A 26,060-nucleotide genomic window follows, 5' to 3' on the forward strand; every position below is an offset into this window, starting at 1 on the left:
AAAAAAAAACCCTAAGTACACAGGCAACAAAGAGCCCGATGAATGCTCTTCAATCTAAACCTCACACTTCAATACTAACAGTGAATGTAAATGGCCTAAATGCTCCACTTAAAAGACACACAACTGCAGAATGGATAAGAACTCACCAACCAAGTATCTGCTGCCTTTAGGGGACTCACCTAACACATAAGGACTCACATAATGTAACGGGTTGGAAAAAGGCATTTCATGCAAATGGATGCCAAAAGCAAGCAGGGGTAGCTATTCTTAAATCAGACAAAATAAACCTTAAAGCAACAGCAGTTAGAAGAGACAACAAGGGACATTATATAATGGTAAAGGCCTTGTCCAACAGGAAAATATCACAATCCTAAACATATATGAACCTAACACTGGAGCTCCCAAATTTATAAAACAATTACTAATAGTCCTAAGAAATGAGATAGATGGCAACACAATAATAGTGGGGGACTTCAATACTCCACTGACAGCACTAGACATGTCATCAAGACAGAAAGTCAACAAAGAAACAATGGATTTAAACTATACCTTGGAACAAGTGGACTTAACAGATACATACAGAACATTTCATGCAGCAACTGCAGAATACACATTCTATTCAACAGCACATGGAACTTTCTCCAAGATAGACCATGTGATAGACCATAAGACAAGCCTCAAAAAACTTAAGAAAATTGAAATTATATCAAGCACTCTCTCAGACCATAGTGGAATAAAACTGGAAATCAACTCCAAAAGGAACCTTCAAAACCACGTAAACACATGGAAATTAAATAACCTGTTCCTGAATAAGCATTTGGGTCAAAAACAAACTCAAGATGGAAATTTAAAAATTCTTTGAACTGAACAACAATAATGACACAACCTATCAAAACCTCTGGGATACAGCTAAGGCAGTGCTAAGAGGAAAGTTCATAGCCCTAAATGTCTACATCAAAAGACTGAAAGAGCACAAACAGACAGTCTAAAGTCACACCTCAAGGAACTAGAGAAATAAGAACAAACCAAACCCAAACCCAGCAGAAGAAAGGAAATAACCAAGATCGGAGCAGAACTAAATGAAATTGAAACAAAGAAACAAACAAACAAACAAACAAATACAAAAGATAAATGAAACAAAAGCTGGTTCTTTGAAAAGATAAATAAAATTGATAGACCATTAGCAAGATTAACCAAGAAAAGAAGAGAGAAAATCCAAATAACCTCACTAACAAACAAAACAGGAGATATTACNATTTAAAAATTCTTTGAACTGAACAACAATAATGACACAACCTATCAAAACCTCTGGGATACAGCTAAGGCAGTGCTAAGAGGAAAGTTCATAGCCCTAAATGTCTACATCAAAAAGACTGAAAGAGCACAAACAGACAGTCTAAAGTCACACCTCAAGGAACTAGAGAAATAAGAACAAACCAAACCCAAACCCAGCAGAAGAAAGGAAATAACCAAGATCGGAGCAGAACTAAATGAAATTGAAACAAAGAAACAAACAAACAAACAAACAAATACAAAAGATAAATGAAACAAAAAGCTGGTTCTTTGAAAAGATAAATAAAATTGATAGACCATTAGCAAGATTAACCAAGAAAAGAAGAGAGAAAATCCAAATAACCTCACTAACAAACAAAACAGGAGATATTACAGCTGACACCACTGAAATACAAAAGATCATTCAAGGCTACTATGAGCACCTTTTCACACATAAACTAGAAAACCTAGAAGAGATGGATACATTCCTGGAAAAATACAACCCTCCTAGCTTAAATCAGGAAGAATTAGATACCCTGAACAGACCAATAACAGACAAAATGGTAACTTAAAAATTACCAACCTCCAGGACCCGCTGGATTCACAGCAGAATTCTACCAGACATTCGAAGAATTGGTACCAATCCTTTTGACATTATTCCACAAGATAGAGAAAGAAGCATACCTTCTTAATTCATTCTGTGAGGCCAGCATCACTCTAATACCAAAACCAGAAAAGGACATAACCAAAAAAGAAAACTACAGACCAATATCCTTGATGAACACAGATGCTAAACTCCTTAACAAAATACTAGCTAACCGAATCCAACAACATATCAAAAAAGATAATCCACCATGATCAAGTGGATTTCATACCAGGGATGCAGGATGGTTTAACATACACAGGTCAACAAATGTGATACACCACATAAATAAAATTAAAAACAAAATTCACACGATCATTTCAACAGATGCAGAAAAGACATTCGTCAAAATCCAGCAACACTTTATCATTACAACTCTCAGCAAAATCGGCATGCGAAGGACACACCTTCATGTAATAAAAGCCATCTATGACAAAACCACAGCCAACATAATACTGAACAGGGAAACGTTGAAAACATTCCCTCTGAGAACTGAAACAAGACAAAGATGCCCACTGTCATCATTCCTCTTCAACATAGTAGTGGAAATCCTAGCCAGAGCAATCAGACAAGAGAAAGAAATAAACAGCATCCAAATCAGTAAAGAGGAAGTCAAACTGTCACTGCTTGCTGACGATATGAGATATGATCTTTTACCTTGAAAACCTTAAAGACTCCTCCAGAAAACTCCTAGAACTGATTAAAGAATCCAGCAAAGTTTCTGGATACAAGATTAATGTACACAGATCGGTAGCTCTTCTATACATCAACAACAAATAAGCAGAAAATCCTAGGAATATACCTAACAAAGCAGTCAAAAGACCTCTACAAGGAAAACTACAAAACAATGCTGAAAGAAATCATAGATGACACAAACAAATGGAAACACATCCCGTGTACATGGATGGGCAGAAACAGTATTGTGAAAATGACCATACTGCCAAAAGCAATCTACAAATTCAATGCAGTTCCCATCAAAATACCACCATCATTCTTCACAGAATTAGAAAAAACAATTCTAAAATTCCTATGGAACAAAGAAAGAGCTCACATAGCAAAAGCAAGACTAAACGAAAAGAACAAATCTGGAGGCATCACATTACCTGATTTCAAACTATACTATAGTGCCATAGTCACCAAAACAGTGTGGTACTGGTACAAAAATAGGCACATAGACCAATGGAACAGAATAAACCCAGAAATAAACCCAAATACTTACAGCCAACTGATCTTCAACAAAGCAAACAAAAATATAAAGTGGGGAAAGGACACCCTTTTCAACAAATGGTGCTAGGATAATTGGCTAGCCACATGTAGGAGAATGAAACTGGATCCTCATCACTCACCTTATACAAAAATCAACTCAAAATGGATTAAGGATTTAAACCTAAGACCTGAAACTATAAAAAATTCTAGATAACACTGGAAAAACTCTTTTAGACATTGGCTTAGGCAAGGATTTCATGACCAAGAACCCAAAAGCAAATGCAATAAGAAAAAAGATAAATAGCTAGGACCTAATTAAACTAAAGAGCTTTTGCATGGCAAAAGAAACAATCAGCAGAGTAAACAGACAATCCACAGAGTGGGAGAAAATCTTCACAATCTATACATCTGACAAAAGACTAACATCCAGAATCTACAACAAACTCAAACAAATCAGTAAGAAAAACAAACAATCCCATCAAAAAGTGGGCTAAGGACTTGAATAGACACTTCTCAAAAAAGGATGTACAAATGGCCAACAAACATATGAAAAAATGTTCAACATCACTAATGATCAGGGAAATGCAAATCAAAACCACAATGCAATACCACCTCACTCCTGCAAGAATGGCCATAATAAAAAAATCAAAAAACAAATGTTGGCATGGATGTGGTGAACAGGGAACACGTCTACACTGCTGGTGGGAATGTAAACTAGTACAGCCACTATGGTAAACAGTGTGGAGATTCCTTAAAGAACTAAAAGTAGAACTACCATTTGATCCAGCAATCCCACTGCTGGGTATTTGCTGGTGGTGTTAGAATGGCCACTTACCTCTCTGAGCCTCAACTTTCCCTTCTATCTACCCAGAGGAAAAGAAGTCATTATTTGAAGAAGATACTTGCACACACGTTTATAGCAGCATAACTGCAAAATCATGGAACTAACCCAAATGCCCATCAATCAACAAGTGGATAAAGAAACTGTGAGATATATACACATACACACACACACACATATATCTCCATCTCATATATATATATATGAGATGGAATACTACACAGTCATAAAAAGGAATGAATTAACAGCATTTACAGTGACCTGGATGAGACTGGAGACCATTATTCTAAGTGAAGTAACTCAGGAATGGAAAACCAAACATCGTATGTTCTCACTAATATGTGGGAGCTAAGCTATGAGGACACAAATGATGTCCATAAGAAACATGGACATTCTTATGCACAAATGATGCACATCATTTGTGCATAAGAATGATGCAATGGACTTTGGGAACTTGGGGAGAAGAGTGGGGGAAGACGAGGGATAAAAGACTACAAATCTGGTGCAGTGTATACTGCTCAGGTGATGGGTGCACCAAAATCTCACAAATCACCACTGAAGACCTTACTAATGTAACCAAATACCACCTGTATCCCAATAACTTATGGGAAAAAAAACATAGACTTAGAAAAAATACAAAAATTAGCTGGGCATGATGGTGCACGCCTGTAATCTCAGCTACTGGGAAGGCTGAGGGGAGAATCGCTTGAACCCAGGAGGCAGTGGTTGCAGTGAGCTGAGCTAGCGCCACTGCACTCCAGCCTGGGAGACAGAGCACAACTCTGTCTCAAAAAAAAAAAAAAAGAAAAGGAAAAAAAGAAAGAAAGAAATCACACATCACCATGACCATTATCATTGATTGGTAAGGTCAATCCTCTGGGCCACATCTAATTCTTAATTTTTTTTTGCATTTCCTTTCTGATTATGAAAAGTAAATCTGGCTTATTGTAGAAATGGGTAAGTAGAATAAACTTTTAAAAAAGGCAAATCACTGGAGACAACTCATAGTAACAGTTTGATGTATGGTTTTCTAATTGCATGTTTAAAACTAAAGTGAGATCCTATGGTGCATATTAATTTGTAACATGTTTTTGTCACTTGTTGGGCACATTTTCTAGGTCATTGAGTGTGAGCAGTAATTGCTTTGATTTGAGCCTTAAGGTAGAGGGAATAATTTTCGGTTCATCTGCTTGCCCTAGGCATATTTACTTCTTGGTTTTAAGTAACAGAAAATGATTGCCTAGCTTAAGCAAAAAGGGGAATTCCTTCAAAGGATATTGGGGCACCTCGTGGAACCTGAGGAGCAGTAAACAAACTAATAAAGGACTGGGGCCAGGTCTTCTGAGGCCTTGGCAGCAGGAGTGCTGGTATGCCCCCATCTCTGGTTCTCTCCATTCCAAATACTAATTCCCAGTAAATATGGCAATTGAGGCTTAACCCAGGACCAGACATCTTTAACAGCACTGTATTGTGGCAATATGGTAATTCCATGATAACCTTGTATTGAGAAGGCGAGTGGGTAGGAAAAAGGGGATGAGATGGGGGAGTAGGAGAGGGGAAGAGTAGGGGAAATGGGGAAGGACAAGGACAAGAAAATCAGGTGGAAAAGAAGCTTGTAAAATGAAGGTAGTAGATACAGTAAAAAATAGATTTCCCCCTCAAAAGGAAAAGAAGACATTAGATCAATTTTTTTGGACTATTTAAATTATCCCAATATGCTCTACTAAAATCTAATATTTGCAAAATTGTTAATCAAATGTTTGATGTTATTATAGCAGTGAGTTAATTGTAGGACATAGTTCAATTGAGCTATATTTTTATGTGGTGGGTAAACATTTCTAAACTTTGAGACTCCATGTATAGGTACTGTATATATTTAGGTCCCTTTTATAGGACTTAGGGCATTGTTTTAGTGTTTTCGATATTTATAGGCGTATATAAAATAGTCATAGTTTTCGTTCCATGACAAGCTGTTGGCAGTTTCTATATTTCATTTGCTGAGGAGTCCTTGGTCAGGAATGAAACTCCCAAATATAACATCTTTTCCATGGAAAATATGATCTACATTATGAAGTGGTTTCTAAAAATATGTTGTGGCTAAAAGCAGGGCCTGCTAATTTATCCATATAAATCTATAGAAACATACAGATGTGCAGATATTATTACACAAACACAGCTCCTCAATCAGGCAATATATACACATTCACTAGCCTAAGAAAGAATAGTTATATATCTGTCCATGTTGAAATATAGATGGTAATGGATGGCTTCAAGTGTTTGAAGAGAAACAAATTAATTCAGAGATTAAAACCCATGAATGTTAAAGCCTAGGCATGTGTATTTTTAGCCCTGATTGCTGAATGAAATAGCTCTCTCCAGTGATTTCTTCCCAGGCCTTCTTTACCATGCAGAGTCAGATGAAAATACATTCTAGTATCTCTTGTTTGGTGGCTCCTTTTTGCTTTCCTTAAGCCTGGATTTCTAATTTTGATTTTGATGGATACAGTGGCCAGCCTCTAGTCTTAATCATTTTACAATGCAAGTAAGAATAGGCCTTTTGAACCATTGTTCCGCGAAGCACAGAAGCTGCATTTGAAAGGCAGCCTCCTGAGAAAGCTCAGTGTGCCCTGGAGGGTGTCTGGCCTGGAAGGGATTGTGTTCCCTAAGGTCTTTTTTCAGTGCAACAACCACAAGGGCTCCATCATCCATCATTTTTGGGCTTGAAGGTTTTCCTCAGAAACCCAGTCCCTGGAGCTGGAAGGATTCAGAGCCATAGTTTCTAGGACATAGTTGGGTTGATAATTATTTGTTGAATAACGGAGAGGTTTCTAAGCGTCTCAGGCCTGGATCACAGATCTTGAGATGACCCCCGGAGGTCCTGAAGTTTCCATGGTCACTGCTGGTTAGAGAAAAGCAGAAAAGACCTAGAGAATCTAAAACATAGGATTTGACATGCTGAACCCGGCCAGATTCCAAAACAAGGAGCTCTTGGACAATTAGGTCAGGTCCCCGGTTCAACAGGAGAGTGTTGGGTTTATGGGTGCCATCCGTGTGTGTGTGTGTGTGTGCGCTCGCGTGCGAGTGTGTGTCGTGTTTACAGACAGGATCTCATGCTGTAACCCAGGCTAGAGTGCAGTGGCATGATCAAAGCTCCTTGCAGTCTCAGACTCCTGGGCTCAAGTGATCCTCCTGCCTCAGCCTCCCAAGTGGCTAGGACCACAGTCATACACCACCACATCTGGCTAATTTTTTTTTTTTTTTTTTTTTTTTGTGGAGATGAGGTCTTGCTATATTGCCCAGGCTGGTCTCAAACTCCAGGCCTCAAGCAATCCTCCCACCTCAGCCTCCCAAAGTTCTGGGATTACAGGTGTGAGCCACTGTGCCCAGCCAGGTATATTTTTGAACAAAGAAATAAAAATAAATTCTGTGAAGATACTCATTTGGATCAGACAGCCTTGGGGTCCACAAGTTGATTCAGATGAAGGGAAGGATTTTTCAATCCCATGGAACTGGATGAGCCTTAACCTCTTTCTAGTTGAAGAGATCAAACATGGTTTCAACTATTAGCGCGCTGTTGAAATAGCAGTTTATTATTAATCTATAGTGACTCTTATCAACTTTGTCATCACAAAATTTAACATTTTGAGCCAAAATGTTATTACTATTACAAAATAGATATTACTATTAACCCTGTTTTGTCCATAAGAATATTGAGACTTAGAGAAATGAAAAAATTTACCAAGGTCATCTAGCAAGTCAGTAGGTAGTGGAACTGGAAATCAGATCTGCCCTGCCTCTTTTGCACTATGGGTCGACCAAAGTGGAATAATTTTAAGGAACAAATCTTGGGGAAGTGCTGAAAGCCAGAAGGGACAGAATAAGGAAATGTTTAATCCTGGGTTTAAGATGCCAGATTCCTTGTTTGTGAGTTCTTTCTGGAAGGGCTTCATAAAGATACTCATAAATCTGTAGGAAAAGATACTTTAATGTCCTTTTGTGATTTCTAAGGAGAAAAAAAATGTGTGAGATAGTAGTTCTCAAACTTTAGGATGCGAAGGCTTGTTAAAACAGAGAATGTTAGCTGGGTGTGGTGGCATGCACCTGTAGTCCCAGCTACTTGGGAGGCTGAGGTGGGAGGATCACTTGAGCTCAGGAGTTTGAGGTTGTAGTGTGTCATGATCACACACTTGTGAATAGCCACTGCACTCCAGCCTGGGCAACACAGTGAGCCCTTGTCTCTGAAACAAACAAACAAACACACACACACACACACATAATATTGGACCCCAGCCCCAGAGTTTTTGATTCAATAATTTGCCTGTCTAATGAGTTCCAGGCGATGCTAATGCTGCTGGTCTGGGGACTGCACTTTGAGGCCCACATGTGCAAGGGAATCCAGTGATTTCAAAATGAGGTCTCCGTGTAATCTGGACCAGAGATTACAAGGAGGCTCCTTATTTGTGAGCAGGTGGTTCCCCAGACAATCTCCCAAAGCATCTGCAAGTTTTAATTGTTGTTTTGTTTTTGCTTTTAAGAAAGGAAAATGGGAATATCAGGGAATGTGAGAGCAGTGAGTTTCAACTACGCTACATCCTAAATAGCTAGAAAAAAATAATGATATAATTCCTTTTGGGAAGAGTGAGTTAGATGGGAGGCACCCAAAACTCATCAAAAACTAATCTCACCGGGCGCGGTGGCTCAAATTTCAGTGTCCATAAATCCTGTAATCCCAGCACTTTGGGAGGCCGAGGTGGGCAGATCACGAGGTCAGGAGATCGAGACCATTCTGGCTAACATGGTGAAACCCCGTCTCTACTAAAAAATACAAAAAAAAAAACTAGCCGGGCGAGGTGGCGGGCACCTGTAGTCCCAGCTACTTGGGAGGCTGAGGCAGGAGAATGGTGTAAACCCGGGAGGCGGAGCTTGCAGTGAGCCGAGATTGCGCCACTACACTCTAGCCTGGGTGACAGAGTGAGACTCTGTCTCAAAAAAAAAAAAAAAACTAAACTAATCTCATCCAGAGAAAGTCTTTTCATTGATAAAAGGAGAGCTTTGTGCCAAAGTAAATGCAGGACAATTGGTGCATCTCTCTACCTGCCAGGCAGATTTGTTCCATTTCCTGCTAGTATTCTCAGTAAGGAAGCTGAGAAATGCCTAATAGAGTAAGTGCACAGCTCTGGTCCCTTTAATTGTATGTGATTGAGTTGTAGTTTCTGAGAGCTGCACTTACTTTAGGACATGTGTACTGTAGTGTATGTTTGCACAATTAAAAAGTGGGTGTTTTTGATCCAGATCATATGTGTCTCTTATGAGAAATTCTCTGAAAATGATTTTTTTCACTGTTGTCTGTGACAAAACAGATTCTTGAAAGACATCATCTAGTTAAGTGTATGCAAGTGTAAGGGGCCTAACTTACACTTGCAGCTTGTTAGCAGGTCTCAGGCTGGATATTGAAACAGGTTCTGAGATGGAGAGTTGAATGCAAAAGACTTACTGAGAGGGCTGTTGAAATCAACCGTAAAGGGAATGAGGGAAGCAGGGCCTGGCAGAGGGAGAGGCTGAAAAGCAATGAAGTCACAGCAGGCTCCGTGGGCAGTTCTGGAGCTAGGATGGCCCTTCAGAGTTGTCCCATATTGAGGGACGGGTACCAGGACCTGGAACCCCATATTGACCAATCAGGTCGTTGGATGCCTGTTGCCACTGGGGAGGGGACATAACATGGGCAAGGCAACTTCCCCTAGAGAGCACAATTTCTGCGAAAGGAACTCAGCTAGGATCCATGAGAAGTGAGCACTCCAGCAACTGGGGGAATAAATACCTCTGTCCTGAAGGGGGATTTGATTTCTATAGGGAGACAAGGGTTACACTTTGTTTTGATGACATAGAGCTACCTAACATTCATATATTGAATACATTGTTTATTTCCAAGGCAGCCTACTAGGTTCCATGCAATAGCCGAAGAAAGCCAGACATGCATTCTGCCTTTATAGAAACTTATACTATCCATTACTATACACATGATAGACATAATTTGACCTACTATGTAACATATTAACTATAGCATTCCAGTTATAATACAGAGCATACTTTGTTGGGTACTAGGTGTTGTACAAATTAGGTTAGACCCAGTTCTTTTTTTTTTTTTTTTTTTTTTTTTTGAGACATGGTCTCACTTCCTTGCTCAGGCTGGAGTGCAGTGACATAATCTCAGTTAATTGCAGCCTTGACCTCCCGGGCTCAAGCAATCCTCCCACCTCAGCCTCCCCAAGTAGCTGGGACTACAGGTACAAGCAAACACAGCTGGCTAACTTGTATTTTTTGTAGAGACAGGGTTTTGCCGTGTTGCACAGGCTGCTCTCGAACTCCTGAGCTCAGGCGATCCACCTGCCTCGGCCTCCCAAAGTGCTGGGATTACAGGCATGAGCCACTGCACCCGGCCTAGACCCAGTTCTTAAAGTAGATAGCCATTATAAGGATAAAGCAATAATAATGGCTAGCATTTACTGAGGTATTGTCCAAAGCACTATTATTATTCTTACCTTTTATATTTAAGGAATTGAGACATAGAGAGGCTTTAAAAATTTCTTCACAATGAGATCACTTGGACTGGGAAGGGAAAACATTCACCCACACTGGGGGCCTATCCATGGGAGGGAGGGGGGAGGGATTGCATGGAAGTTGAGTTATACCCTATATAAATGACCGAATTGATGGGGTGCTGGACGAGTTTGATGGGCAAAAGCACACCAACATGGCACAGTATTTACATATGTAACAAACCTGCACGGTTATGCACATGGTACCCTAAGAACTTAAGTATAATTAAAAAAAAAAAAAAAAAAAAAAAAAAAAAAAAACTTGTTCAAGGTGACAGAGATTGTAAGAGACAGCTAGATTTTGAACTCTGGCTGTCTAACTGCAGAGTCTACTTAACTAGCTTTTCCTCACTCTCTATTATCGTAAGAAAGTAGAGTTATAGATAAATTAAAGCCATCAAATTTTAACAACTTCTTGTAGCAAGAAACCGAACAAGACAAAGTTCAAAATATGTATAAACAATCCTTGCAAAAGATTGCACTCTAATAAGCTTTGCACCATGCACTAGCTAATAGCTGACCACGACCCCAAAGCCTCTCACATTTGTTTCTGGTTTGCTTTAGAGCAAGAATCAGAGAACAAGAGCCTGCAGGCCAAATCCCATCGACTACCTGATTTTGATTTTGCCACCTTGTCAGCCAAGAATGGTTTTGACATTTTTTAAATGGTTGGAAAAAACACCCCAAAAGAATATTCTGTGACACATGAACATCATATGGAATTCAAATTTCAGTGTCCGTAAGTGTTACTGGCACACAAGCACACCCATTTGTTTAGGTATTTCCTATGGCTGTTTTTCTAGCTACAACAGCAGAATTGAGTAACTGTAACAGAAACTGTGTAACCTGCACAGCCTAAAATATTTCCTACCTGGCCCTTTTCAGAAAATGTTTGCCAACTGCTGCTAGAGTGATTCTCAACCTTAGCCTTGTTGGAAGCATTTGGAAGAGATCTTAAAACTTCTGATCCCCAAGCCCTGTCCTGTACCAATTAAGTCAGAATCTCTGGAGCTGAGACCCAGTCTTCAGTACTTCGTAACATTCTTGGTGGTATAGTCCAATGTGCAGCCAAGGCTGAGAACCACTGCCTACAGTGTTGAATGCATTTGAGGGGCAAATGGATTAGACGTTGCTGCCTCCAGGATGTCCTTGCTGCCTCCAGATAAGAGAGAGAATGCCGACCACTCTCTCACTGCTTGTGTGTGCAAGGGGTGATGTAAGCAAAGATGTTCAGGACCTCCATGTGCCCTCTGGTAAAAGCCCTTCTTCTTCTTTTTTTTTTTTTTTTTTTTTTTGAGACAGGATCTCACTCTGTTGCCCAGGCAGGAGTTCAGTGGCACTATCTCAGCTTACTGCAACCTCTGCCTCCCAAGTTCAAGTGATTCTCCTGCCTCAGCCTCCCGAGTATTTACGACTACAGGCGCCCACCACCACTCCCAGCTACTTTTGTATTTTTAGTAGAGATGGGGTTTCACCACATTGGCCAGGCTGGTCTTCAACTCCTGACCTCAGGTCATCTGCCCACCTTGGCCTTCCAAAGTGCTGGGATTACAGACGTGAGACACCACGCCCAGCCATAAAGCCCTTCTTCTTGAGGAGATGAGGATGGAGGAGGCAGAGAGGAGAAGAGAGGATTATATCAAATATGTATCCCAGAATATAGAGTTACTACATTGAAAACAAAATTCCCCAGAATGGAATATCATCAAACGTATAGGCAGTGTAACCTTCCCTATTCTAACCTCTAGGAATAGGTGACCTAATTCCTTAACACCCTCTAACGCAATCATCTGGTCTAAGCTATAGAGCACAGCACCAGTTACTCTGTGCAGTGAGTCTGAGGAGAAGGTTTAATCAGCTGTGTGGTTCATGAACTCTGTATCGGAATCCCTTGGAAGGTTTGTGAAACTGTAGATTCCTAGGCCTCACCCCAGAATCAAAACCTCTAGGAATGGTCCTAGAAATCTGTATTTTAACCGGCACCCAGGTGATTCTTAAGAACTTTACAGTTTGATCACCACTTACCTAAATGGTGTACTCTCTGTGGATGTGCAGGCTGAAGTTGTCCTACTATTATTTGTCGAGGTGGATTAACTGGTTAGGCCAGTTGTTCCTTCCTTCCAGAGGTGCACACACATTTAAAAAAATGGAATTCCCAATAAAATTTACAACATATATGCCAAATAGCCTTTAAAAGAACCAGAGTTATTAAAAAAAAAAAAAAAAAAAAAAAACAGTGGTAGAAGTAATGTATTCATTACACCAATTGCTGTCTTGCTCAATGGTATAGACACCTGTATGACAAACTGTTTTACTATTTATTTATTTATTTATTTATTTATTTAGATGGAGTGTTGCTCTGTCACCCAAGCTGGAGAGCAGTGGCACAATCTCAGCTCACTGCAACCTCTACCTCCTGGTTCCAGCAATTCTCCTGCCTCAGCCTCCCTAGTAGCTAGGATTACAGGCATGCACCACCATGCCTGGCTAATTTTTGTATTTTTACTAGAGACGGGGTTTCATGATGTTGGCCAGGCTGGTCTTGAACTCTTGACCTCAAGTGATCCGCCTACCTTGGCCTCCCAAAGTGCAAAGATTACAGGTGTGAGCCACCACACCTGGCCAAACTGTTTTAAATGTCTTTAAAATTCCAATTACTCTCTGAAGAATTTTTGGAAGTAGATATACATCGTTTAGAGTGAGCTTGAGTGAATAAAGTGGGTGACTAAGTAAGATCTGTTTTGTTTTGTTTTGTTTGTTTGTTTGTTTTAATGAGCTTTGGCTCGTAAGTGACCACATTATGCATCAGTGCACTCTTTAACTCCAAAAGACACACCTTCATAATATTTTGAATATTTTGTCAAAAACAGAGTTGTTTTAAAGAAGCCCAGTTTATCCTAAAGTAAAGGAGAACAATCTTTTGAATTTACAAATTCCCATGTATTTTATATGAAACCAACTCTATTTCTTATTGTCATTTCCTTAACCGCTTCTAAAGCCTATAAGCCATCAGCTTGTGGATGTAGGTGTTTGAATTTTGAGATACATGATTGTATTACAGGAAATCACTTTGGGGACAGTAGAACACCAGCACTTAATGTCCGTTAACTAGTGAGATTTATAGGGGAGATGTGATACTCTAGACAAGAGGGTATTTCACCTCATTCCAGTGTGATTAATGGGTTCACATTTGCATAGGAGCCAAAGGGCAGAATCATGAAGCAGACAGACGAACCCATTTCCTATGGTTACTGAGCTGGGTTGGCTAGCAATTGTACTTTAGAATCGGACTTTAAATACAATTCAGGTGAACAGAGGGGTACACTAAGTCAGTGTGGGGATAAATGCTGTGGGCAGTACTCAAAGGTTTTATTTGACCATCCTGGGACTCGTGGTGCCTGTTCCTAAAGTGAAAGGATGTATTTTATGAGCTGAGTTCACCCTCCTGGAGTGCACGGGTGATGCCCCTTGATAATAGCACAAAGCAAATTTGAGGCTTTCCATTTTCAACTGGTCTATGGGCATTGACTGCATTCATTGTGTGCTTATCACCACAGAGGCAGGCTCCTGTTCTAAAGTGTCCGGTCTGAGGGCTTTCACAAATTCTTGGATGTCTTTAATTTCACTGAGCTGGACAAAATTGAACACATAGATCACTGAGCCTTGCTGTCCTGGAGGCAAAGATTTAAAAAAAAGATGGTGCTGGTTTCCCTAGAACAATCAGAATAGCATAATACCACATGGATATGCAGTCTGAATTACTCAAAGTCTCTTCATTCATAACAAGAAGGCAATCTGAGACATTCAGGGCGCAACATGTCCCTTAGACTTTGGTAACTGATTTCCTTAAGGACTTACGTTGGAGATGCAAAGAAAAAGAAAGTCCTTTGGGAAATGGCAGGTGAATTTGTTTTAGCTGAGTATCATTGACTTTTTATTTTGGAAAGGCTCTTGCTGTGATTAAAATTTTATTCTCATTCCTATTTGCAGGGACAAAACTGGAACTATTCCTTCACTGCATATGTGACTATAGATGTGTGTGTGTGTGTGTGTGTCTGTGTGTATGTGTCAAAAGGTGGGGGATGTGGGGATCATTGCCTTTAATCATTCCAGCTGGGCCCCTTTGCCTGGTTTCATGTTGCACATTTTCTGGCTTTCCTATTGACTGAAGAACTGCATCCTGACATTCACCAGAAAAAATCTGCCCCACAGCCTCTCCTCCCATTAAATGCTCCCCTTTGTCTTGGATTGTGATATTGCCTTCCAAAATTAAAAAAAAATTTAAAAAGTGTGTGTGTGCACGTGTCTGTGTGTGTGTGTGTGTTAGGCGACATTGCTTCCAGAGGAGCTTAACTGTTTGAGGGTTAAAGACACAGAAGAATTCTAACTTCAGTGTCGTAGTGGCCAGGAGTTGGTGAAGAAAGGTGGCTTTGTTTGGATGATTAGTTTGGACTCTGTTAAGACAGACAAAATATCTTTTTTTGGTCTTATGGCGTAGGCAGGGTTTTATATGCTTAAAAGCAAATCTTCAACGGCATTCTCATTCTCTTACATCAGCCCACTTCTCCCCTTCTCTCTCATGTGGCGAAACAATAAACAAAGTGGCCACTGTTGGTGCTCTGGGGCGTTTCTCTTTCTTTCTAATACAGGCTCCCAAGATGGAAATCTTTAGCCATTGAAAGCCCAAAAATTCTGCTCCTCTAAGAGCAGACACTCGCTGAATGTTTGCTAGCTGGAGAAAGTCTCACCGCCACTCAGCTCCAAAAAGGTTCTGCAGGAATTTTGGGGCTACAAGAATGGCGGGGCCCCCTCCCTGGTCCCAGGGGAAATCGCGCTCAGCTCCGTTGTCTTTTCTTTTCCTCAGTATTTGTAAAGTTGGCCCAAGGGTGTGGCTGAGACTCCAGAAAAGCACTGAAAGTACTATTTGTTCTTGAAAATGTTACAGTTAATGTCTTGGTCGCAGTAGTAGGGGAAGAAAAGATCTTTGTGAACAAAAGCAACAGAATGCAGGCATCTATCTGCCTTTCCTCGCTGGGATTTCAGATTTGTTAACGCTGCTATCAGCAAGGCAAGTGGAATTTGAGAGGTTAATTTAAAGCAGTAATTCTTAACCCGGGATCTGTGATTTCTAAGAGGTCCACAGAATGTTGTGGGGAGCTTTGGGGTGAGGAGTGGACCTTCTTAAACGGAATAGAAAAGTTTGTACAGGCCGGGCGCGGTGGCTCATGTCTGTAATCCCAGCACTTTGAAAGACCAGGTGGGCAGATCACCTGAGGTCAGGAGTTTGAGACCAGCCTGGCCAATGTGGTGAAACCCCATCTCCACTAAAAATACAAAAATTAGAGGGGCGTGGTGGCGGGCGCCTGTAATTCCAGCTACTTGGGAGGCTGAGGCAGGAGAATTGCTTGAACCCTGGAGGCGGAGGTTGCAGTGAGCCGAGATCGCGCCATTGCACTCCAGCCTAGGCAACGAGAGCGAGACTCCACCTCAAAAAAAAAAAAAAGAAAGAAAGAAAGAAAGAAAAGTTTGCACAAATAGGCCTTTTATTGGAGAGAGGCATGACTCATCTTAGAGTCTCCAATTCAAACAATTAATAAGTACTATTTTTTTGAGACAGGGTCTTGCTCTGTCACCCAGACTGTAGTGCAGTGATGTGATCCTAGCTCACTGCAGCCTTGAACTCCTAAGTTCAAGCAATCCTCCTGCACTGGGCTCCTGGGTAGCTGTGGCCACAGGTGTGCACTGCTATGCCTGGCAATTTAAAAATATATATTTTTGTGGAGACAAGGTCTCACTGTGTTGTCCAGTTTGTCTCAAAGTCCTGGCCTTGAGGGATCCTCCTGCCTCGGCCTCCCTGCGTGGTGGGACTACAGGCAGGAGCCACTGTGCCTGGCTGATAATTACCTTTTAAAGCAAGTTCATAAGCACAAGTTTTCCCCTTTTTTTCTTTTGAGCAGAGTTTTGTACATCAAGAGATTTTGGGGGCTCTGTAAAGCCTCACATGCCTCAAATATACAGTTCTCAGTGAGCGTGTGAGTACTCGTGTATGTTGCCCATGTGGGCAGAGCCTGGCTCCAGATGCTCGTTTCTTCCAGGAGGTGGCAGCCAGTGCATAGACAGCAGAGGGCTGGGGAAGGGCAGGGGCATCTGAGTAAGTCTTTTCTAGAGTCCACCCCTACCACTTTGTCCTTTTGCCTGGGTAGTTTACCCCAGTTTACCAGCCACGCTGGTGTTAGCGATTGGCCAAAGAGCCTCCCCTCACTGTGTTAGGGGAGTGAGCAAGGGAAGGACAGTCAATATACTACTTCCCCTAGCCTCTAGAGCCTATGACTCCCTCCTTTTCATCCATCTGGCAATGTGGTTCCTTCCCAGTGCTTGTGGGTTTTGAAGTCAGAAGCGGATTTGCATTCTGTCTCTCCCACTGTCAATTGCCTTATTTGTACACAGTTATTTAAATTCTTTGAACTTTAGTATCCTCATTGGTAAAATGAAGGTAAAGTCCATACCTTGGAATGATACTGTTATGACTCAATGAAATGATGTACATAAGGTGTTCACTTCTGAGCCTGACCATAGAGAGTGCTCAGTAAATAGAGGCTGGCCAGGAGCTATGGCTCACACCTCTAATCCCAGAACCTTGGTAGGCTGAGGTGGGAGTCTCACTTGAGCCCAGGAGTTCAAGACCAACCCAGGCAACATAGGGAGACCCTGTCTCTACACAAAATAAAAAAGGAAAAGAAAAAATTAGCCAATTATGGTGGTGCTTACCAGTTGTAGTGGTCCCAGCTACATGAGGTGGGAGGATTGCTTGAGGCCAAGGAGGTTGAGGCTGCAGTGAGCTATGATCGCACCCACTGCACTCCAACCTGGGCAACAGAGTGAGACCCCATCTCTACAAAAACAAAAAATTAAACAAATAAATATAAATGGGGGCTGTTCTTTCACTGAAACTTGGGCTCCCTGCTACTGCAAGGTGTACAATTCTAAAAGGCTTTACTAAATGCGCTCAAAATTTTTTATCTTTATGAAACTTTTGGGAATAGAAACAGGTAGCTCTACTAAAAAAAAAACTGAAAAAGGAAATATGGATTTAGTGGCTGCAAAGATGGAGGGGTTAAAAGCTAAGCTGGAATGGGAGCAGAGAGAGAAATAAAGAACACCTGCTAGTATCCATAACATGAACATTGTCCCATCTCTCTATGGGTGTCAGCTCTCCATTGGGACATTTTTGATGTGCCTTCACATCTCAACACCTTTGCCTCACACTAGCAAAACTCCTGCTGAAGGAACTTACTGTGCATTATTTTCAATATTTTAAAGGATTACTTATCCAGTCAAGTGCACAATGAAAGTAAAACATAACATTGTTTACCTTGTTTATATCTAAACACCAGTAGAATCAGAAATGAAATAGCAAATCACACACACAAAAAACACCTAAAACCAAGCCATAGTTCATAAGCTTTTTCTACATTACTGTTTACACAGGATTAATTCGATATAGCTGCTACCAATGTGTATATACTGTTGCAAGTTCTACTTTTTCACACTAATTTCTATAGACTTCTTCATATTTCTGTAGTCCAAGTGGCAATATCCATTTTGATATGTTTTATCTATATCACAAGACTTTGGGTTGGTTTCTTATGTGAAGTGTTTCTTTTACTTATATACTCAATGCTATCCCAATACAGGCTTCTCCCCACCTTGTCAAAGGCTGTAATAAATTATTTAAACAAATTGTTTTTAGAGACAGGGTCTCGCTCTGTCACCCAGGCGGGAGTGCAGTGGCACTGCAGCCTTGAACTCCTGGGCTCAAGCAAGCCTCCCAAGTAGCTGGGACTACAAGTGTGTGCCACCATGCCCCGCCCATGCTCTGAGAAATGTTGACATTTGTCAACTTTTACCAAATTACTCTCTAGAAAGATTGTATTAATACTAACCGAGGCCCCTGGCAATGGATAAATATGCCTAAAGCAGAATATTTCCCATTTTTTCCAACACTGGGTTTTGTATTTTTTTCCCTAATTTAATGAGTGAAGTATCTTGTTGTTTTAATTTTCAATTTTAAAATTATAATGAATGTGAATATTTTCCCATCTTAAAAAACCAAGTGATTTCTCTCTCCTTTTGTGTGAATTATTGGATCCATGGGTCAAGAAACTGTGGCCCATGGGCCAAATCTGGCCAGCCGCCAGTTTCTATAAAGTTTTATTGGAACACAGGCATGCTCACTTGTCTACATATTGTCTAAGGCTGCTTTTTGCACTATAGTAGCAGAATTGAGTACTTGCAAAAGAGCAAAGTCTGAAATATTTACTGTCTGGCACTTCATAGAAACAGTATTTAGACTCTTATCTCAGTTCATATTCACTCTTGTTCTACCATATGTTATGCTCCAGCAATATCAAAGTACCTGTAATTCCCCTCATATCATGATACTTTGTGTTTTGGTGTCTTCACCTATGTTCTTCTGTCTGTCTAGAAATTCTAATCCCCTCCCTTCCAGGAAGGTTCATCCTTTTAAAACCTCCTTGAGAGGTATTCATGCTGTAAAGTATTCCCTTCAACTTAAATTCACTGCATTACTTTTTGTTAGAAGATACTGATAATTGGTGTGAGAATCAAAAAAACAAATGTGTGAGAAAACAGTTTGTGAAATTACGAGTCGCTATATAAAAGTAACAACTTCTAATAAAAAGTTACTATAGTTGTCATATAATTATTGTTATATTATTATTGTTGTTATTATATTTGGCAGCATCAATATTCACCTTTGTTTTTACTTTAAGTTCACATCATTTATAGTCAACTTATTTATTTATTTATTTATTTATTTACTGAGACCAGAGTTTCGCTCTTTTTGCCCAGGCTGGAGTGCAATGGCGCGATCTCGGCTTGCTGCAACCTCCACCTCTCAGATTCAACCGATTCTCCTGCCTCAGCCTCCCAAGTAGCTGGGATTACAGGTGCCTGCCACCACGCCTGGCTAATTTTTTGTATTTTTAGACCAAAATATCCAAATCACTCTCATGGAGTAAAGGATCTGCCCTATCTTATAATACCTCTTTATTAAATACTGTCAATATAGTGGGGTGCCTGGACTAGCTATTTTGGCAATATCAGTGCCAATTTGGATTAATTATGAATCTTATCAATTATTGAGTAATCATTAAGATGACTCAAAACATCAATCAACCAACCAAGCCAGAGAGCCCGACTCTCTGTGTTATCCTTCTATTTGATTCCAGAGAACAAAGGATAGAATCCTAGAGAAACAAGAAATATGAAATCCTGAGAATATATGCTAACCAAAGATCCATTCTATCCTTTAATTGCAGATAATTATGCAAAAATCTAACAAGATAATACCTTGAAGAAGAGTTTCATTTATATAGAAAAAATGATCTGAGCTAAAACATACATTTATAAGTGCAAAATAATGCCTAGAATCTTTGGGAATTCTAATTATCTTTCAAAAGTATTTTTTAGAAGAACATTGCTCTGCACTACAACCTATCATAGCTGTAAAATGGGTCTGCATGGCCAGGCACAGTGGCTCACACCTGTAATCCCAGCACTTCGGGAGGCTGAGGCGGGCAGATCACAAGGTCAGGAGATCGAGACTATCCTGGCTAACATGGTGAAATCCCGTCTCTACTAAAAATACAAAAAAATTAGCCGAGCGTGGTGGTGGGCACCTGTAGTCCCAGCTACTCGGGAGGCTGAGGCAGGAGAATAGTGTGAACCTGGGGGGCGGAGCTTGCGGTGAGCCGAGCTTGTGCCTGGGCAACAGAGCGAGATTCTGTCTCAAAACAAAAACAAAACAAAACAAAAATGGGTCTGCATTCCTCTCTCTGACGTCTCCCCACTTCCTTTGGAAATCTAAACTGTAGAAAATACTATTGTGAAATATAATATATATAAAAACTATAATACAATGTTGCATGTGTATGTGTGCTGGGGTGTGTGTGTGAGAGAATATAGTTTATTAATTTAAACAATGATCTCTGGGGAATCCGGAAGAGATTTTCATTTGCCTTGTGAAAAGTTTAATATATGTGATCAAAGCCACAAGGCTAAGGTTCAAATTACACAGAGTGAAAGCTTGGGCAGTTATGAATGCTCAGAGTCCCAGAGACAAAAGCTTTTAGTTTTAACTGCATTTCTGGAAAGGAGGGCGCCAGTTCCTTCACCACTTCCATTAAGGAGCAACTACTTATTTTAGCGGTGCCTTTCTCTCAGGAAGTGCAATATATAGGAAGGGCAGAAAAGTAAGCAAAGGAGGAAATTTGATATTGATTTCTTTTCTTCTGTGAAATTACATGAAAGCTCAATGGCTTGTAGCAGCAACCTAGTCAATAAAGCTCCATTTGAGACCACCTTGAAGTTCAGCGTTCTCCCGATCCTTTGAAATTTCCTCTAGTGTCAGGTTATTTTTGTATTTAATTGTCTTTAGTTCTGAGATACTATGAAGCTTTTATTCATAACATTACAGAGATGATTTTGCTAGAGGTAACACTGCAAAGTATTTCCAGATGACAATGCCCTGCCCCTCCTTTTGGTTAAAATCAGCAACACAAAACCAAAATCTGAAAATCCAAGGAAAAACAGAGATGAATAAAGCGAATAGTAGAGCTCCTTGTTGTAAAGCAATTGCTCAGTATTAGGGTGCTGCTAGGTTTTCCTGCGGAAGGAGTAAGTACAGCATTTCCTCCTGTGGGGCTGGGAGAATATCATGTGTGTTGGACTCACTATTATGTATGTGTACTTTTTGGTCGTGATAATTTCTAACATTTCTTAAGCCCTTACTGTGTAGAGGTAGTATGCTAAGTCTTTATTTGTATGGTTTCTGTTCTTTAGGGAAGCAATAAGTCGCCTGTGTGAAGCTGTCCCCGGGGCAAATGGAGCCATTAAAAAGCGAAAGGTAAATGTTGCTGTGGTTTTCTTGCTTATGTGTCCCTCATTATGGCAAAGAGAGTATGAAAATCACTGTTAGTTCATCCCACCCTATGACCCAAAGTCCAGCCTAGCCTTTATTAGGTGGCATGATGTCAGAGCTGCACTCAAAGCTACCCTTGTCCCTCAAATCTTTCCGAGCTGCCTGACGCTGTCTGATGTGGCGATGCCTCCAGCTGCAGAGGGGAGAAAGCCCCTGGGCTTTATGTCAGAAATGTAGGGTGCCGGACTTGGCTCTTACTGACCAGGGAGCATGGGATCTCATCTTGCTGAGACTCTGTTCTTATTTTCTGTGGAGTGTGGAGTTAGGGAGTTGAACTGAATGACCAGTTTAGTACCTTCTAGTTTCCACATATTATAATGTATGTATTCTGCATTACAACATTTTAGACTTTTTAGGCTTTCTGGCCTGTTTTCTAGTATAAATATGGATAGTGGTAAAGGTGAGCTAATAATGCATAGGTAGAGTAGCTTTCCCCATGGAAAGAAAGCAAAAGTTTTGATGTTAGACAGACTCGGATTGAAGTCCTGCCTCAGCCACCTACAAACGGTGTACTCTTGGACAAGTCACTTAACCTCTTGGACCCTTGGTTTACTCATTTATAAAATGGGAGAAAATAGCACTTACTTTATAGGGTTATGTAAGAAATAAATGAAGTGATGTGTACCTACTACCTACCACAGCGTCTGGCATCTATTACACTTTCTGTGTTAATGGTAGCTAGTGTTATTGCTATTAAGCTATAAGCCCTAGAATATTTTGTTGGTTTGAAAAGTCCAAAGGGCCAATGCAAAAGCTCTTAAGATAACTATATAAATCATACAGAATTGCAGACTGTTTAAGTGTAGGGTTTTTTTGTTTTGTTTTGCTTTTTGTTTTTTTGTTTCTTGTTTTTGAGACGGAGTCTCGTTCTGTCACCCAGGCTGGAGTGCAGTGGCGCAATCTTGGCTCACTGCAAGCTCTGCCTCCCAGGTTCACGCCATTCTCCTGCCTCAGCCTCCTGAGTAGCTGGGACTACAGGCGCCTGCCACCAAGCCTGGCTAATTTTTCTGTATTTTTAGTAGAGACGGGGTTTCACCACGTTAGCCAGGATGGTCTCAATCTGCTGACCTCGTGATCTGCCCGCCTCGGCCTCCCAAAGTGCTGGGACTACAGGCGTGAGCCACCGCACCTGGCCGAGAAGGGATTTTTAAGAGATCTTCTGGTCTGACATTTTCATTTTGCCAGCTACTAAACTGAGTCTGAGACAAGAGATGGTATTTGTCTGAGTCACTAGGGTGATTAAGGTCAGAGTCAGTTGTAGAAGCCAAGTCTTCAGATTCTCAGCTTTGGATTCTATTTCTATACCATTCTGCCCCGTTTTTGGTTATCATTCTTCATTATATTACATAGGGCTGAACCAGTGTCACCCAGAGTGACTCAGAGAACCCACATGGTATGAAACATTCTGACAAATGGCTCTTAAATTCTATTAAGGACTCCCTGTGACTAGTTTCTTTCACAGAATCCATGATTCCAAAGTAATCTCTAACCTCTTCCTGCTTCTCATAATTTCTGATTAGGATACTTCAACTGGATGATTCCAACTAACAGGCAAGATTTTCTCATCTAAGGAGCAGGGATTCCCCATCCCAAAATAAAACAAAGCAAACCTGGCTATCATCTATCCGGAAAGTACACTTGCAGAGAAAATCAGAAAAGCAGCTGGTTACCTTCAATAGCTAGCATGTATTGAGTACTTAATGTGTGCCAGGGACTCTTTCCAGCACTTTATCCTTTTTTCTTTTCTTTTCTCTCCACTTTATTGTGGTAAAATATCCATAACATAAAATTTACCATCTTAACCTTTTTTTTTTTTTTTTTGAGACAGTTTCACTCTGTCACCCAGGCTGGAGTCCAGCGGCTCACTGCAACCTCTGCCTCCCAGGGGTTCAAACAATTCTCAATGCCTCAGCCTCCCGAGTAGCTGGGATTGCAATCATGTGCCACCATGCCTGGCTGATTTTTGTATTTTTAGTAGAGATGAGGTTTTGCCATGTTGGCCAGGCTGGTCTCTAACTCCCTGGCCTCAAGTGATCTACCCACCTCAGCCTCCCAAAGTGCTGGGATTATAGGCATGAGCCACCACTCCCAGCCTTCATCTTAACCCTTTTTAAGTGTACAGTTCAGTGGTATTAAGTACATTCATATTTTTGTGCAGCCATCACCGTCATCCATCTTTAGAACTCTTTTCATCTTGCAAAACTGAAACTCTACACATTAAACAATAACTCCCCAGTCCCCTATCTCCCCAGCCCCTGGCAACCACAATTCTACTTTCTGTCTCTATGATTTTGAGTACTCTAGATACTTCATATGAATGGAATCATACAGTATTGGTCCTTTTATGACTAGCTTAATTCACTTAGCATAATGTCCTCAAGGTTCATCTATGTCATAGCAGATGTCAGAATTTACTTCCTTTTTACAGCTGAATAATTTTGCGTTGTATGTATATACCACATTTTGCTTACCCATTCTTCAGTAGATGGACACTAGGTTGCTCCCACAGCTTAGCTATTATGAATAATGCTGCTATGAATGTGAGTTACAAAATCTTTTAGAGACCTTCCTTTCAATTATTTTGGGTATATACCCAGAAGTAGAATTGCTGGATCATGTGGTTATTCTATTTTTTCATTGTTTGAGGAACTACCATACTGTTTTCTACAGCAGCTGTACCATTTTACACTCCCACCAATAATGCACAAGGGTTCTAATTTCTCCGTATTCTCACCAAGCCTATTCACATTTTCAGTTTCTTTATGATTTCGTCTTGATAGGTATTCTAGCAATTTGTCCATTGTACCTAGGTTCTCCAACTTGTTGGCATACAATTGTTCACAGTAGTCTCTTATAATCCTTTTCATTTCTGTAGAATTGGTAGTAATGTCTTCACTTTCATTTCTGATTTTAGTAATTTGAGTCTTTTCTCTTTTTTGCCTTAATTCATCCAGTTAAAGGTTTGTCAGTTTTACCGATCTTTTGGAAGAACCAACTTTTGGTTTAATTAATTTTATCTATTTTTCTATTCTCTATTTTATCTCTGTTCTAATCCTTATGATTTCCTTGCTTCTGTTAGCTTTGGGTTTTGTTTTTTTCTAGTTCCTTAAGTTACAATGTTAGGTTTTTGACTTGAGATCTTTCTGCTTTTTTAATAAAAGTGTTTATATCTATGATTTTTCCTCCTAGCACTCACTGTTTTCACTGCATCCCATAAGTTTTGGTATGCTGTGGTTTTTATACTTTGTTAATCATCACAAAAAACCTAGCCACAAGTGTTATTGTTTGTCCCCATTTTACAGATGAGGAAACTGAGGCCCCGAGAGGTTAAGTAACTTGCTTAGTGACCCAGTCAGTGTGTGGAGATGCTAGGTCAAGCCCAGGTAGTCTGGTCCAGCATCTACACACTTAATCACGATGTTATCTGCTTCTTTGCCAAGCATCTGCCCTGTGGGGAGGGAGCCAAAAAACGATGTAGGGCCAGTTGAATATAGTCAGATCTTTGTTTGATTCCTTAGGTCTGTTAGATACTGCATCATTAGCAGTTTGGAGTGCTAATGGATAAATGATTTATCTATTTATGTGATCTCCCATGAGTTTTGAAGTCTAAAAAGTTAATGAATAATGGGGATTCCTGAGAGATTATGCCATATAGAGTAAGAAGAGCTAGGCTGCTATGTCAGTACCAATAAATTGACCCAGATACAGTCAATTAATGTTTCCCTATCTTAATGCTTTTCTCTTTGTAAAATATGGATAAGCACCTCTGCCAGGTCTGCCTCCACTCTTTTGTAAAAGTTGGTCAGTATCCCATCCTCAGCCTCCCCTTTCTGTTCCTTTCTCCTCTCATTCCCATAATGACCTCTCCCAAGGCCAGGGTCTACAGTTTCTCCCCTATCTCTTTCTTGAAGAAGAAATCCTGTAGCAAAATTGCCAAAATTCATTTTGAAAGTAGTAATTATAATCACTACAGTTTGTTAGCACTTCGCTGTATACTATGCATTTCCATATACTTTATTATTAATACTAAATTTGATTCTCCTAAGACCTCCCATGGCTAGAGGCGGAAGAATGGAAGTGATAGCATTACTCCTGTTTTGTAAACAAAGACATTGAGGGGGTTCCAGAGTTGTCTAAGGTCCCTTGACAAGTTAGGATCACACCTGGGACTTGAATTCCAGCTGCCTCACTGCCCATCCTGTGTGCTTTCCACTCCTTTCTCTTCCATGGGTCTTTTAACTGTTAGGACGTTTCTAATAATGGCATGAAAGACTTTGTCTCCCATATAATAAATACATTTTGGGCATATCCCACGAGATTAAGGTTATGGTGAGAACAAAATGAAGATGACTTGTATAAAAGTTCTTTACAGATAACAAAATGCTTTTCAACTATGAGATAGTGTTATAATTTAATTTGTATTTCATAACTTTATATATATATATATATATATATATTTTTTTTTTTTTTTTTTTTTAAAAAAGAGTTTTTTTTTTTTTC

The 26,060-nt window shown here is 40.3% G+C and overlaps 1 protein-coding gene across 2 annotated transcripts in view; it reads left to right on the forward strand.

Annotated features, from left to right (window-relative positions):
• The window catches only part of SHC4 (SHC adaptor protein 4), a 156,314-nt gene that overhangs the window by 61,916 nt on the left and 68,338 nt on the right, over positions 1-26,060 (forward strand). For both annotated transcript variants that reach the window (XM_017872772.1, XM_017872771.1), the window contains one exon: positions 21,422-21,485. In XM_017872772.1, coding sequence (XP_017728261.1) covers positions 21,422-21,485 — 64 coding nt within the window. The remainder of the gene's footprint in view (positions 1-21,421; positions 21,486-26,060) is intronic.

Source organism: Rhinopithecus bieti, unplaced genomic scaffold (assembly GCF_001698545.2).
Source record: "Rhinopithecus bieti isolate Rb0 unplaced genomic scaffold, ASM169854v2 scaffold_6945, whole genome shotgun sequence".
Taxonomy (NCBI): domain Eukaryota; kingdom Metazoa; phylum Chordata; class Mammalia; order Primates; family Cercopithecidae; genus Rhinopithecus; species Rhinopithecus bieti.